This window comes from Saccostrea cucullata, unplaced genomic scaffold (assembly GCF_032062105.1).
Source record: "Saccostrea cucullata isolate Sc308-1 unplaced genomic scaffold, CSIRO_AGI_Scuc_v1 ctg4788, whole genome shotgun sequence".
NCBI lineage: Eukaryota > Metazoa > Mollusca > Bivalvia > Ostreida > Ostreidae > Saccostrea > Saccostrea cuccullata.
Genome location: NW_026929177.1, coordinates 22,756 through 37,634, shown reverse-complemented (window position 1 = coordinate 37,634; position 14,879 = coordinate 22,756). Strand labels below are relative to the sequence as shown.

The following is a 14,879-nucleotide window of genomic DNA, read 5'->3' as shown; positions in this document are numbered from 1 at the left end:
TTCTGATGTGTAACCGGGTGACCGCGATGGCTCAGCAAACAAAATTTTTTGGGGATTGAGATCCAACGATGGATCTTTTTTTTTTGAAATCTTTATTCACTTGTAGATTTTTGGGTTTTGTTTCCACCACTGCCTTGTGGTACTTGAAAACATATCAAATTCCAGGAGCCGTCGCCCAGTTTGAACTTTTTTGGATTGTTGCACGGTTTCATTTTGTTAAATACCCTCGTTAAAAGTTTACATTGCGTAAACTCGTACCAAAATCGAGTCCAAAGAATTGTGACGAAAATTCAGGGGAGGTATTCGTTGGATTACACTGCATTTCCGATTTGACCGTTTGTAACGTCTCTGAAATTTGAGAACGAATCCTGGTTTTCCTCTTCTGGAAATTCTTTAAAATTCAGTAATTATTTTCCTGAGCTTTAAATTTTGAAAGGCATTTCTCTTTTTTAGTCTCATCTAAACTAAAATAGGTTGGGGTTTGGGGGAAATGAATAGGGATTTTGGTTCTCATGCGCCCTAGTCCTTTGTTGATGCTGTCGTTGTCTTTGTTGTTGTTGTTTTCTAGTAGATTCTTCTCTTTGATATTTCGGCTTTTTTTTTGGAGTTTTTTTCGTTTTTTCCATAAAGAATTGGATCTAATTCTCTCTCCCTTCTTTTCAGTTTCAATAATCGTTGAGCCTGTAACTGTTTTTTAAAAGGGAACCATGTCCAACACTGATGGCTCGACTGTAAAATAAACCCCAAAAGTCGGAGAAAACCCGTATTTATAATATAAGTCACAATGCATAGGTAAGGTGGCTACTAGAGCGTGTACAGAGACGTACACAGTACGATCAAAACTAAGCCCAACCTATTTTTTAACACCCTAAACAAACCAAATCATATATAAACCAGAGCTGGAAAATTTCCTTGCGTGAGCACTTGGAACTCGACAGACAAAAAAAATTCAGTGGTCAAGTCAGAGGTATGAACCAAGGTATGCGGTTTATTGAGAATACTGAAAAATGGACCGTGGAGGAAACCCTAGAAAAGCCAGGAGGATTACCATAAAACCCATTCAGAAGAATCTAAAAAAAACTTTTTTTGGAAAATTTTAAAAACCAAATTTTTCCTTCCCCCCTTTAAAAAAATTTTTAAAAAAAAAATTTGAAAAAATGTTGTAAAACATTTTTTAAATGAAAGGGGTTTGCATTAAAATGATTTAGAAGCCTTTTCTGATGGACTTGTTTCAGAATCCAATATATCGCATATCGCTTTAAAAAATATCGTATCATATCGAAATTTTTGGCTCAATACACAGCCCTATCAACTAACAGTCAAGTATGCATGTTTTATGGTAGATATGTGTACAAAAGACATTCTTTTGGAATGCTTTGTTCATTTACAAACTTTCTTGTACTAATGCATTTATTCATTAAAATAAATCTCTTTTTTCCTGCACTCCGTATGAAACAATATCGGAAATAATGTACAATGTGACAAATTTATTTTTCTTTTTTAAAATAAAAGTATATTTAAGAAATGAATTTCATTTTTGAAGATTCATGTGGTTATGAACTTTGATGCTTCACGCCGGCATATTTCATGAAGCGCGATGGCGCTTTTTTTAAAATAAAAGTATATTTAAGAAATGAATTTCATTTTTGAAGATTCATGTGGTTATGAACTTTGATGCTTCACGCCGGCATATTTCATGAAGCGCGATGGCGCTTCATGATAAATATGCCGGCGTGAGGCGTTGTAGTTCATATACCCCATCTTTAAATCTTTAAAAAAAATCTTTAAAAGATCTTTAAAAAAATGAATTCATTTCTTATATTTACATTATTTTCTGATGAGTTGCCACAAAATTTATACCTTTTAAGCAAAACAATTTGCACGAAAGTTTTGACATCAAATGCGGTATTATGACGAAACAATGAAAACATTCATGCTCATTCATGGTAGTTCTTGAGAAAATGAACAGTCTTCCTATTTGCAAAGAATCTTAAGGAAAATTATTTGGAAATGTATATAAATATAATAAATGTATTACAGATCATGAAATGGAAATCATAATCTGTTACTGCCAACAACAAGTGCGCAATTTTCACGTGGGAAGTCCGTACGGATGCCGACTCTTCTATGACCCAGATAGGAACGATCGGGTCCTTATGGAACCCTTTAAACAGGAACTTTTTGGACCTGACCAGTTCGAACAGCTAGAATTTCCTCCCTGTGAAACAGACAACCCCGGTCAGGAGGAGCACACTTATAAACTTCTGTCGGCGTTAGACAGGGGGATGCTTCTGGAGTGTCATGACGGCAAAATCTACGCCACGCGAAAATCGAGGTCGGTACAGTAGACTAGATTAATGTAATCTCTTAGTAAAGTTAAGGTTGAAACTTGAACAAGGCACGTTTATTTAAATATTTTTTTTTTTTATTTTTTAAGTGCATATGTTTTTTTTTTTTATCAGATGCGTAATATTTATCTCCTCTCCCATCGTAAACAATGGAGAACCCTTTAAGCTGGAACGAAATGAAAAAGTACAAGTGTTTGATTGCCATGGTTACTTTGAACCAATGATACACCGCTACCTGGCGGGCGCTTCTGGCAAACCACAGGCCCACTTTATGATTGGATTTGGTCAGAGACTGATGTCCAGCAAATCGGACCACAGTGGTCTGCTTATTTCAGCACAGGTGTATCACAGCCGAGCCAAATACCTGCTAAATCAGGTAGGCCCACAGAACATTTAGTCTGTTGTTTTGACGAATCATTCTCGAGCAAGTAAATTGTATTTGATAGTTTTCCACCTGTTATTCACGTAAATTGTTTCTTTTTAAGGTCTCCTGCGCTAGTCCCCTTTCATCGTCTCTAAAATTTTCACATCCTGACGATTTTGACAAGCTGTTATCATACCTGAAACTTGGTGGCAAAGACGAAGGTAGTGAGCATGTCATGGAAACTTGAACCCAGACTTGGAATATGACGTCATTTCCCTGATAGACAATTTGTTTGTTTAGTTGGGTTGTTTGTATTGGTTGTTTTTGTTGAAGAGTTAAATCTCCCCTAAAATAAAATGAAAATATTTGCTAGATAATTCACTGTTAGAATTTCAAATGTATGCAATTTAGCAAAAAATTAGCCTTTGCAGTGTGAAATCACGCAGAAAAAGTAAAATCATGCAGAGATGGAGATCGTGCTTTTGCTTTGCAGTTTGATAAACCGTCGCTTTAAACTACTGCACCACCTGGTCAACTGAAAAGTAAAAAAAAAGATATTTCACACTTCATTCGAAAAAAAAATTGGATGTGCTAATACATGTACTTTTAAAGTAATTGTTTTCTGTATAAAATTTGTTGATGTTTTGTATTTCTTTCAATCTGAAGATAACAATTTCAGAGAAAACCGAAACTTTAAATGACAAAGAACAGAAAAAACATTAAAAAATAGATATGTGTACATATATATATATATTCAGAGTAACCTTAGTTCCCCTTACTTCATTTGCTGTTATATCTAGCGGAATTAACGTTATACAAAGAAGATGAAGTTTAACCATACACATGTATGTAAATTTCTTTGCATAACACAGCTATTTTTTTGTAACTGTTACAATTGTAGATTAACAACTTTGAAAATAAAATATGAATTCCAACCACGTTTTTTTTTAGATTCTTTACAACACAAAATCTAATTTCAGTCACAAAATTAGAATTGTTGTAGATTTTGTCAGGGAACTATATACTAATAGTACTGATTTTGTTGACCTGTACATTTTACATTTTGCTTCATTGTATCCATATGAATTCAACTACCCTTTATTTGCGATTCAATAATATAGAATTTGACCTTTAAAAGCAAAATCTTAAGGGTCTTACATAGGCTATAAACCGTATAAAGAGATGTGGTATGTAATTTGATCGGAAAAGATTTATGATATTGTCAAGAAGTGAAAGTGTTGCAAAATATACAATTTAAATTTGTGAACATAAACGTATTTACGCATTAGAAGTGATTTATAAAAAGCCATTGAAGAAAGTACAAAGAAAATTTGTTTTTACCTTGAACAATATTTGTGAAGTATGAGTTTTGATCTTCGGCCTTTTTTAGGCCATGAGGAGTTTTGGTTTAAAATTTCATTGCGATGGCTCTTAGACTTCTATATCTATAATTAAAATATATTACTCGGAAACGAAAGTATTTCACCCTAACTGATCTTGATCCTTGGCCATTTAACCTCAAGTTCGGTAGAGTCTTCTTTAGACATTAGGGATTTGTGATTTATAAAATTTCAATGCAAAAGTTCAAATTCTTCTTTAGATATTACCAGGAAAAAAGTGTGCAAACAGAATGCATGAATTTATGACCTCGACTTTTGACCTCAAAATCCGTAGGGATCTTTTTTATTGGAGACAAAACTTTTTGTGAGGAGGCACATGATTGGAAGAGAAGCGGCTCACACGATTAGGTGTATTAGGAAGAGCGTACAAGACAGCAGCAAGGAGACTGGGAAAAGCAGCAGAAAAGTCAACCTGGATATGGCACCGCCGAGATCATCTGTGCTGAAAGTCGAGATCCATCGGGTAGTGGATTGGCCACCACTGCTGACCCATCAACTGGAGGATGTCATGGTTTAGGGTCGAAGCATCCAGTGAAGGTTGGAGACCATCTGATGACGATTAGAACCGCACGCGAGCACCAGGGGCGGAAGTTACAGATAGTTACAGACATGCTAAAGAGTGTCAATTAAGCTGGCAATTAGCAGAAAACCATCTTCAGTAAGTGAATACTATTAATCCAGGAAACCTGTGACTGCCTTGAAAGACTGGGGAAGACCGGAGACACTGGAGAGACAGGTGTAGTCTGGATAGTCCGGGTACCAAGGGACAGCTTCCTTTTGTACTGTTCCTGTGAGGGGATACCGAAATTAGCTACGACGGAACAAAATGAAAAACATCCCCAAAACCTCCCGAGAGGGGGAGGATGAGAGACTTGAACAGGTAGTTCAAACGGTTACGACAAGGAACAACCCATAGACTGTGAGAAGGATGGTTCAACTAACATTAGATGGAGGACTGGCTGAAGTCAGATGAACATGTGGTTAAGTGTGCAAGAACATCCGAGGACTGAAGGTAAACCAAGCAAGAAGTCGATGTGGTAGTATGACAACCCAGACACAGCGCACAGAACTAACTGGTGAAACGCAGGAGGATCCTGTCCAGGACACAACCCACAGAGCCAGGAACCTCTCCGTGTCTAAATCGTCCCAGAACAGCAGCAGCAACCTGATGGAGCAACTCGGTCTTCGAAATAACCAGAGTCAGCAGACACAAAGAAACGACAAGGAAAAGAGGCCAAGAATATCAAGGCCGAGAAGAGATGATGAAGCAGTGTGGAGTGGCTTCGATGAAGATTTCAGCATGATCCTTGAGTCAACAATGCAAAGAAATGCAGAGAGGAAGATTGATGTACTTACCAACATGGTGAATATCATTGCTAAAAATAGGTTTGGGACGGTGGAAGGAAAGGCAAGAAATGAGAATAAACAGCAGACCCTAAATAGACGAGAGCGAAGGATTAGAGAATGTCGACAAGAACTAAATAAGATGAACAAACAGTTTAGAAGATCGAAGGACTGGAAAAAGCAGGAATAGCACAGTTGACGGATGGCATCAGATCAGAGCTATCAAAGCTACGGAGAGCGGAGCAATTGAGGAAGAGGAAAAGAGAGAAGAGCAGGGCAAAGTTTATGAAGAACCCATTTAAGTTTTCAAAGGAGCTTCTAGACAAAGAAAGATCAGGGACTCTTCACTGTTCAAAGGAAGGAAGGAAGTGGAGGTGTATCGAAATGAGACTCACTCTGACCCACGGAGAGAAGAACCACTCGGCAACTGCCCTAATAAGGTGATAGTGGATCCACAAGAGGTTGAGATGGATATTAAGGAGCCTACATGGAAAGAATTGAAAGAAGTGGACAAGAAAACAAGATCAGACTCAGCTCCCGGACCAAATGGGATACAATACATAGTGTATAAGAGGTGCCTAAAGTTACTGAGGTAAGTAATTTGGAGAAAAGGGTGGATACTAGTAAGCTTGAAAGAGGCAGAGGAGGAACTCGAGGACAATCAACCAGTTTAGGACAATATCTTTGCTAAATGTGGAGGTGAAAATATTCATGTCAGTGCTAGCAAAGCGAATATCAGGGTACACATGGTGGAGAACAGAAGTCAAGCATACCTGGGTACTCCGGATGCATAGAACCCAAATGTGTCATGAGTCAACTCATCAAAGAGGCCAAAGACGGCAAAAAAAATTTTGCAGCAGCGTGGTTAGACTTAGCCAACGCGTATGGATCTGTACCCCACAAGCTGATTGAGTCGGCGATGGAGCGGTTCAGGGGATTGTCAAGAGCTACATCGGAGGAATGCACATCCGGTTAACTGTCGATGACTACACTACATCCTAGCAAAGAGTAGAAAAAGGGATAGTCACAAGATGTACAATCTCTCCGATCCTGTTCGTAGTATAGGTTTGGGGATGGTGAGCAGGACTGCAGAAAGAGAAACAGAAAGGCCAAGGATGGACTCGGGAATTTATCAGCCACCAATCAGAGGCTTTATGGATGATCTCACTATGACAACAACGACTCATATACAGGCAAGATGGGTTCTATCAGCATTGAAAGATAGCGTTTCCTGGACATGCATGAAGTTCAAGTCAAAGAAGTCCAGATGCCTCGTTTTGAGGAAGGGGCGAATCAACAGAAAAGTCAAGATGCAAATTCAAGGAGAGGAGATCCCATCAATAGTAGGAAATCCAATTAAGTGCTTGGGATAGTAGTTTAATGAGTCCCTCACAGACAAAGATCGAAGACACAAAGAAGAAGCCCCTTGTTTGGTTTAAAAGGGTCGATGGAAGCGGAGTACCTGGAAAATGTAAGGCATGGATCCACCTGCATGGGATCCTACCAAGACTTATGTGGCTGCTTCTCATACTGTAAACCAATTATTATACGCGTTATTTTTTATTCGCGACTGACCGCTAGAGAACTAATCCGCGACGATTTATTTCCGCGAACAAGAGGTCACATTTTTTATTTCCACAAGTATTTTTTGTTTCAAATTAAAATTTTATATACATCCATAAACTACGTAAAATGCTACCGTGAGTACTGCTTAGGCATTATTCAAGACATTGTATGCATTGCGTCCGTTTAAAATCTTATATCCGCCCCTAAAGTGGGTAAAATGTTACCATGAGTATACTTCTTACGCATTATTCACGACGCTCGAATGAAAATCGGGAAAAAATCTAGGAGATTAAAGTTGATTTAAAACTCTCAATTGTAAAAGTGACTCATACTAATTGGGTAATCGACGCTTTTTAAGATCAACATAGCCAAATGGCAATTATTATAAATGGTTGGGACAGAGCAGGACCGGGCCATAATTAGTCGTACATATGTAATTAACCAGGCTATCCCTAACTCGTCTGTGACAATAAATGAACAATAATAAACAAGCTGAAATAAATTACTGACATTTTAATCATTTGTAGACAAATAGATTTAGATTTGCCATTCGTTTTTATATTTTATCTGAATGTTTGTGATCAAATTTCAACTGCTTCTAGTACACTAAAGTTCTTCCGTGATTACTTATTGAACCGTCGGGATCGAAAAAAGGACAAGTAACTCTTATCATACCTCATGGGAATAAAATGAACAACTGGTTCGCGACGATAAATATCCGCGAGCAGAGGTTACTCGCGGAACTCGCGGATATTTATCGCACGCGTATAATACTTGGTTTACAGTATATGAAATTGCAACTACCACAGTCGAAGCCATGGAAAGGAAAATTATTGGGTATCTGAGATGGCCAGGAGCTCCACCATAATTTACATCGATTGGGATCTTACCAAGACTTATGTGGCTGCTTCTCATATATGAAATTGCAACCACATGTACTACAGTCGAAGCCATGGAAAGGAAAATTAGTGGGTGTCGGGGGAGATGGCTAGGAGTACCACCATAATTTACATCGATTTGACTCTACAGCAACTAAACCCAGTTATACGCATACCAGATTTCTCTGTGGTGGAAGAATTCAAGGTAGCCACCGCTTGGTAATGAAGTAACATGACTCAACAGATGTCAAGGTCGCAGAAGCAGGGTTCCCGACAAGGACAGGAAGACAGTGGTCAGCAAAAACATCAGTGGATCAAGCAGAGAGTATGCTATATTTACGAGACATCATTAGAAACACAAGCAATGGGCGACAGGGCACGGGAATGTCACACTTCAAGCAGTTGTCAAAAGCATCAGCATCAGAGAGGTGCACCTTAGTTCAAGCTGAAGTACGGCGCACTGAGGAAGATCTACGGAAAGCAAAATCAACATAACTTGGAAAACAAGGAACCTGGATGAAGTGGGATTTGCCAGAGTGGGAATAAACCTGGGAAGAACTTTGGAGGAACGACCATTTTGGAATCTCGTTCTTGCCGAGGTCAGTATATGACACACTCCCATCTCCTGTAAACTTACAACAGTTGGTGCTAAGCGAAGATCCTAGCTGCAAGCTGTGGAAAGAGAGGGACAATGGCGCATATTCTATCAGGATGCCTAATTGTGCTGACACAGGAAGATATAGATGGCGACATGACAAAGTCCTGCAGGATTTGCCTGATGTGATGGAGGTGGAGAGAAGAAGGAAACGACCAGCAGACAAGAAACAAAGACAGATACAGTTTGTGAGACAGGGTGAAGCAATGGCTGACACAAGAGCAGCAAGGCGGACATCAGTGTTGGATAGAGGACATGACTGGGAGCTCAGAGTCGATCTAGACAGGAAATTAGTTTTCCCTAACATCGTGGAAACCAACCTAAGACCAGACGCAGTTTTAGTGTCCCAGCACGATAAGGTGTATCAGGAAGAGCGTGCAAGACAACAGCAAGGAGACTGGGAGAAGCAGAAAATCATCCTGCTGGATTTGGCACCACCGAAATGATCTGTGCTGGAAGTCGGGATCCATCGAGTAGTGGATTGGCCACCACTGCTGAGTCACTAACTGAAGGAAGTCAAGGTTAAGGGTCGAAACATCCGGTGAAGGTTAGAGACTATCTGATAACGATTGGTGGGAACCGAAAGGCGAGCACTAGGGGCGGAAGTTAGAGATAGCTACGGACATGCTTAAGAATGCCAAGCTGACAATTAGCAGAAAACCATCTTCTGTAAGTGAATACTTTATGTCATTATTTGCTCTTTTACCATGGAGTTTTAACGGCTTGTGAAAAAACTTTAACCTTAGCCATAACTTTTGAACATCTGATGCTAGGGCTTTCATATTTCACGTGTTATTTCTTGTAACGGGATCATCCCTTTTGTAAAATCAATTTGGACCTTTGATTGTTACCTCATTCTCCAACTGTCCCGAGGATGAAATCTTATAATATTGATCTTAATACACATGCATAGGACACCAACACTCTCAACATTCAAATGCACGAATTGGTTAAGTACTGTGTAAACTTCTAGACACATGATATATCTGAAAAAAGTATAACAAGGGACGTAAAACAATCAATCAATCAATTCAACTTTTAAAATCTCTCTTTATTGATAAAATATCCCCAAGATATGAGGAGAGAAATATTCTTTTCTGCATACTCCTTTGCATGAGTTTTTATGAAGATGGTTTAAAAATGGCATATAGAGCTAGGCTAAAACTCGCCGGAATCTTCTGCTGGTTTTAAAGTGAAACCTTGCATATAACGTGGGGGTAGTCGTTAGATCTGTAGAGATTCTGCTGGGCTAGATACTTGGTCTTTGGGCGTCAGATCAAATATCTAGCCCAGCAGAATCTCTATAGAGATTAGGCTAGTCGGGGTCCGGGATTGTGAAGGTCAACGGAGGAAAGCACAACGTGGGAACTCTGTCTAGCGAGCAGAAAGGGCAGAGATTGAACAACATGTACTTATTTTATTTAAAATATTAGACATAAAATATCAATGTTACATAAAAAAATATCCCTCCTTCTCTCTCTCTCTCTGCAAAAGTACCCGTTTTCACGCACGCGTTCTTTCTCAAGAACCACTGCGACAATTTTAACGATAAACTTGTCAACATCCTTGGTTGAGTGTTACATTCAAATTTTGATTCAAAGGAAGGATCATGTCCTAAAACAGGTAGAGGGGTTAATTTAGAAATGACATAAAATTTGGTCTTACAACTTTCAGATCTAAAACACCATCTTTTGCCTCTTGCAATAGATGACACAAATTTATGTGGCAATCATCCTTAAGTAGTGTAGTTGAAGTTATACAAATCATGCCATCGTTTTGCTTTTGCAGGGAATTCTGGGAAAGAACGCGTGCGTGAAAACGGGGTTGCTAATGACCGACAAAGAAATATTTAGGTAAAATCTCCAAAATAGATAAGCCTAACCGAAGAATTTTTTTTAAATATTAGGTGTTATTATTCTAAATATGATTAATTTTTTGCTGTTCTTGAGAAAAAGATTTGTCTCCTTTTATTTTTTTAATTATTTATGTGAAAGCATTCATCCGCATTCATCCGGGACTTTTCAAAATGGATGCGACCATAAATCGTTTGTTGACAGGTCAGAAAAAAGGAAATTATTTTATTTTATTTAGGCCTAAATGTAAAACATGGTTTTGAAATTTTCACATTTTAAAGATTAATTACACTTTGAGGACGATTAATTTTTAAATGTTAACTTTAGTATTGTTATGTTTTCCTTCAAAGAGATTTTAAAAAGACTTTTGCCTCATTTGTACTTGTAGGATGAAAGGTTAAACAACATCAAAGATGACTGGAAAACGGTGGTGTGTTGGAAAGGATCTTGGTCACCAAGTGGATAACTCAGGTACTTCAACAATTAAAAAACTGAGTATTCTCTACATAATTAGACAAAGTGACCTCCGTCTCTGCATTGGGGATCGAACCTTTCATGCTCATAAACTCATCTTGAGCATCTCCAGTGATGTTTTCAAAACAATGTTAACAAGTCCCACATGGCCCGAGGGGTATAGGTGGATCCCAGATTTCGTTGGAGGAGGAGAGAAGTGCCAGGACGTGTTTGAGGACTTTCTGCAGTACCTTTATACTGGGAGGATACACCTTAGCCAAGTACAGTTGCTCCCCATCCTCATTCTCGCCGGCAAGTACAACATCAATGACCTGTCTGATGTGTGCATCAATTACATGAGCAGCCATTTTGTGGCACCGCCCTAGCCTAATCTCAAGTGATTCATGGCTGGGCTATGCAATTATGTGTGACCATAAACAGTTGCAAGAGATATGCGAGGAATATATCACATGGAATTTTCAGTATGTTATGAATACTCCTGATTTTATGGGTATTTCATTAGAAATGCTGATTAAGTTCTTAAGATCTTCAGACATCAGTGTTGATGATGAATACACTTTATATGAGAAGGTCAAACTTTGGTTGGCTTCTTACAAAGAATTGAAATCAAACTCAAAGAAGCTCAAAAGCAAGTTGAAAAATATCATTGAAACTGTTGTACCGCTGATCAAGTTCCCTATGATGCAGCATGAAAACATGAGTTCATTGGAAGAGGTGGGACAGGTTCATTGGAAGCCAGGATGTATCAATAGATAATTGGAAATTAAAGGTGCAGGAAGAAATTCAGCACCTATGCACATTATTAAATGAACAAGCAAAAGGAGAAAATGTAGACAGGAAACCAATTCCATGTTCTCAGCTTATTTCCAAAAGGGACTCTGTCCTTGCAGCTCAAGAACTAGAACCCAGATATATTTCTTCCTTTTCCTGTGTTTCACATCATGTGTCCTTTAACCCCAGAATTTACACAAGTGACACCTGGAGCACTGAAATTTTTGTTCCAGATGTTAAAAGCGTTAGTCAAGGGGATGTTTTGAGAGCATTCTTCTCCACTCCTATCTCAGGTCCTGGTGGAGATGACTTCTCCATGTGGGATTGGCATGTGGATTTTTATCCAGATGGAGTTATTTTTAAGCCCTGTGTCATGATTGGTCATTTTTGGAACTATGAATGAGATGAAGTTGTTTATGACACTGTTCGTTTGACCGTGACATCCAACTCCCATGAGCGCCGCCAAGTGCAGATCAGTGTTTTGATTTTTGGACAACAGGAAGGCATTGAGTTTGTTGCCAAGTGTGTTACAAACTGCTACTTTGATAGTGAGCAGCTGTCTCACAACTTCAATGATCTCATAGACCTCTCTGATCTCTATCATGGAAATCTCCCTTCCCTATTGGATGCGGAAAGAAATGCTTTAAAAATCAAAATTGTTATTAAGCCTAAAGTATCCTTTTAAACATTTTAACAAATTTTTTACTGGTCAGAAGTCAGATTTAACCTGATGCAACATGTGGAAGTTCCTATGAAAGTGGTATTTTTATGTATTTATAACCAAATGTGTCTTGAACAAAACAAACAAACAAAAAATAATCAAACTAGTGGTTTGCTTTTTGGTGCAATAATATTTTTGTGTGTAGTAGCTATATGGATATGCATGTCATTTGTTCTAGTAAGTGCTATATTGATACATTTTTACATTAATTGTTTTAATTAAAACACTGTTTATCTGGCTTTGAATGCAAGTATTTTAATATTATACCTTTCTCTTTGAATATGTTGCATAGATTGTGATTGACAGATGTTAAACTACTAACATCCCACTATGAGATCAGTCATTTTTAATATTTATTGATATTTAGCATTGCACTGTTAAGTATTACTCAGTTGAAAAATTTTGACAAATTTATTTGTTTGTTCTATTTATGAAATGTTCAGGGCATATGGTGTTACCCCTTTCCATCCATCCATCCTTCCTTCACTGTCATTCTTTTGTTTTTTCTAGACTTTTTCCCTTCTATTTAGGCATAATGAGCTGATTTTTTTTGTCCTTGGATATTGTTGACTTGCAGATCAAATGAAAGTTTCATTTTCATTAATATACTTATTATTACTGGAATGGGAGACTTCGAAAATTTGTTACAAATTTTCTGTTTTTCCAACATTTTTAGCTCACCTGTGCTGAAACAAACTGTCCAGTGGGAATATAAGGATATATTAAACATCAGATAAAACACAGCAGCAGGGCTAAGTAACCCACATGAGTGTCATGGCCTATATTTTTCTAGTTGTTTATAAAAATTTTCATTCCTGTACGCTCCTGACTGAAAGCCGGAAGTAGGGAAATTTTTTGTTCATTGGCTACAGTTGTTACTGTAAATATCTACAAACTTCCTTCTTAACAAGAAAACAGTTTGTTCAAAAAATGCACAACATTTAAAATTTGTTGCAATGAAAGAAAAAACAAGTCCAAGCTATTTTTTTAATCTATGTGTGGATTGTTGAATTCAGATTGCCAATGCTGGACCTGTTCAGTGTGATTTCCTTGTTATAGTTGTATGGTTATATGAATAAATAATTTTATAATTATTGAAAAAAAGATATGAAAATAAATAACTGACAATGATTTTTTCAAGAGACTTTTTTTTTTACCTTGAAAAAATAGAGTGCAAGTTAAATTCACTCCTCTACTAATGCTAACAGCTTTAATGTTTTTAAGTTATGTTGTTGTATGACCTAGGTCTAAGGATACCGGTATGTTGATGGCTTCAGAAACAAGTGTGTACTCATAAATTCAGCCTGTTTATATACCAGATACTCAATTGTGAGAATTTAAAAGCAAGAATTAAATATGAAGGTAATGAACATTAATCAAGCTCAAGAGTCCTTTGAAACTAAACAAATTGGGATCAGAGCAAACATGGACCTCTAGAGGTGAGATTAATGCCATGGTAGTTAAAAATGTCTAATGTTCTACAGGCTTTTTTAGAATGAATTTTATATTTGACATGCCTGGACTAAAAAATAAAACATTTAGGACAAGTGCCATGGAGGAGTGGGCATCCTTTGTCAACAGGTCATGGATGCCATGTGCCCCTTGTCATGATCAGGCATATGGCAAATCCGTATTCAATTCGGTGTAAAAAAAATATCATAATCTAACAATTTGTATGAAAAATATCAGTTACTCAGCATTTGACTTTAAGATGAACACAACTCAAAAATAAGCATACACAATATTAGTTTTCCTATCTTCTACATCAGAGCTGGGTATATAAACCCTTTGCTTTTGTAAGTTTGATTATACGGTTATACCTGATTGCTTTTACCTTGTTGCTGCTCTGTGCCAATCATAATGAAGTCAATTTGGTCATGCCCAAGTATATGACAATGAAGGAGATATCCTTTCTGATGAAGCACAATAATTTGGACAAAACTTAGGCTTTATAGTATGTTGCCACTGGAGGAGGACAACTTGAGAAGCCTAATATGATCAATCAAGATAACTCTCCTCCTTTTACTATTCATGTTCATCTTTAATGATAGATTGTATTAATTTGCTAACATGGTCATTAAATCAAACAGAATTTGCGAAATGTTAACTTATAATATGTAAGAATTTTGATATCCTTGTTTCCTGAATTTATTTGTCAATAGCCGACTCGTTTTAAAATTTGCTGATCAAATCAACTGGGAGATATGGTTTATATGCAGGTGGTAATCAAATAGTATATTGGTACATAAATAAGGGAGTTTGACGATAAAAAAAACTTCTATTCATCATGTTCATCATAGAGTTTTGTTGCTAGGTGACCATTACTGTCTGTCTTATCTTTTAAATTATTCACCTGAACCAAATGTGTCAGGCTCTGTGGTGTCATTTTTTTTCAGGTCAAATGAATACATTAATCAATGTAGGAATAAAAAAGATGGGTAAAAACGTTGATAAATCTAGATGTAAAATGTCTATTCGAAATTTAGTAGTTGGAACATTCCGTAG

The 14,879-nt window shown here is 37.4% G+C and overlaps 1 protein-coding gene and 1 pseudogene across 1 annotated transcript; both read left to right on the top strand.

The window, feature by feature from the left end:
- The first annotated feature begins 2,010 nt into the window (after window positions 1-2,010).
- LOC134279992 (interferon regulatory factor 6-like) lies at window positions 2,011-3,647 on the top strand. The gene is made up of 3 exons (XM_062762394.1): window positions 2,011-2,335; window positions 2,463-2,724; window positions 2,834-3,647. The coding sequence occupies exons 1-3, from the start codon at window positions 2,049-2,051 to the stop codon at window positions 2,957-2,959; spliced, it is 675 nt and encodes a 224-aa protein (XP_062618378.1). The 5' UTR covers window positions 2,011-2,048; the 3' UTR covers window positions 2,960-3,647.
- Window positions 3,648-10,821: 7,174 nt separating this feature from the next.
- On the top strand, window positions 10,822-12,460 carry LOC134279993 (BTB/POZ domain-containing protein 17-like; annotated as a pseudogene).
- The last annotated feature ends 2,419 nt before the right edge of the window (window positions 12,461-14,879 follow it).

Coding starts and splice junctions, on each gene's coding strand:
- LOC134279992 (XM_062762394.1), top strand. CDS start 2,049: ATGGAAATCATAATCTGTTACTGCCAACAACAAGTGCGCAATTTTCAC. Junction 2,336..2,462: donor TACGCCACGCGAAAATCGAG/GTCGGTACAGTA, acceptor TTTTTTTATCAG/ATGCGTAATATTTATCTCCT. Junction 2,725..2,833: donor CCAAATACCTGCTAAATCAG/GTAGGCCCACAG, acceptor TTTCTTTTTAAG/GTCTCCTGCGCTAGTCCCCT.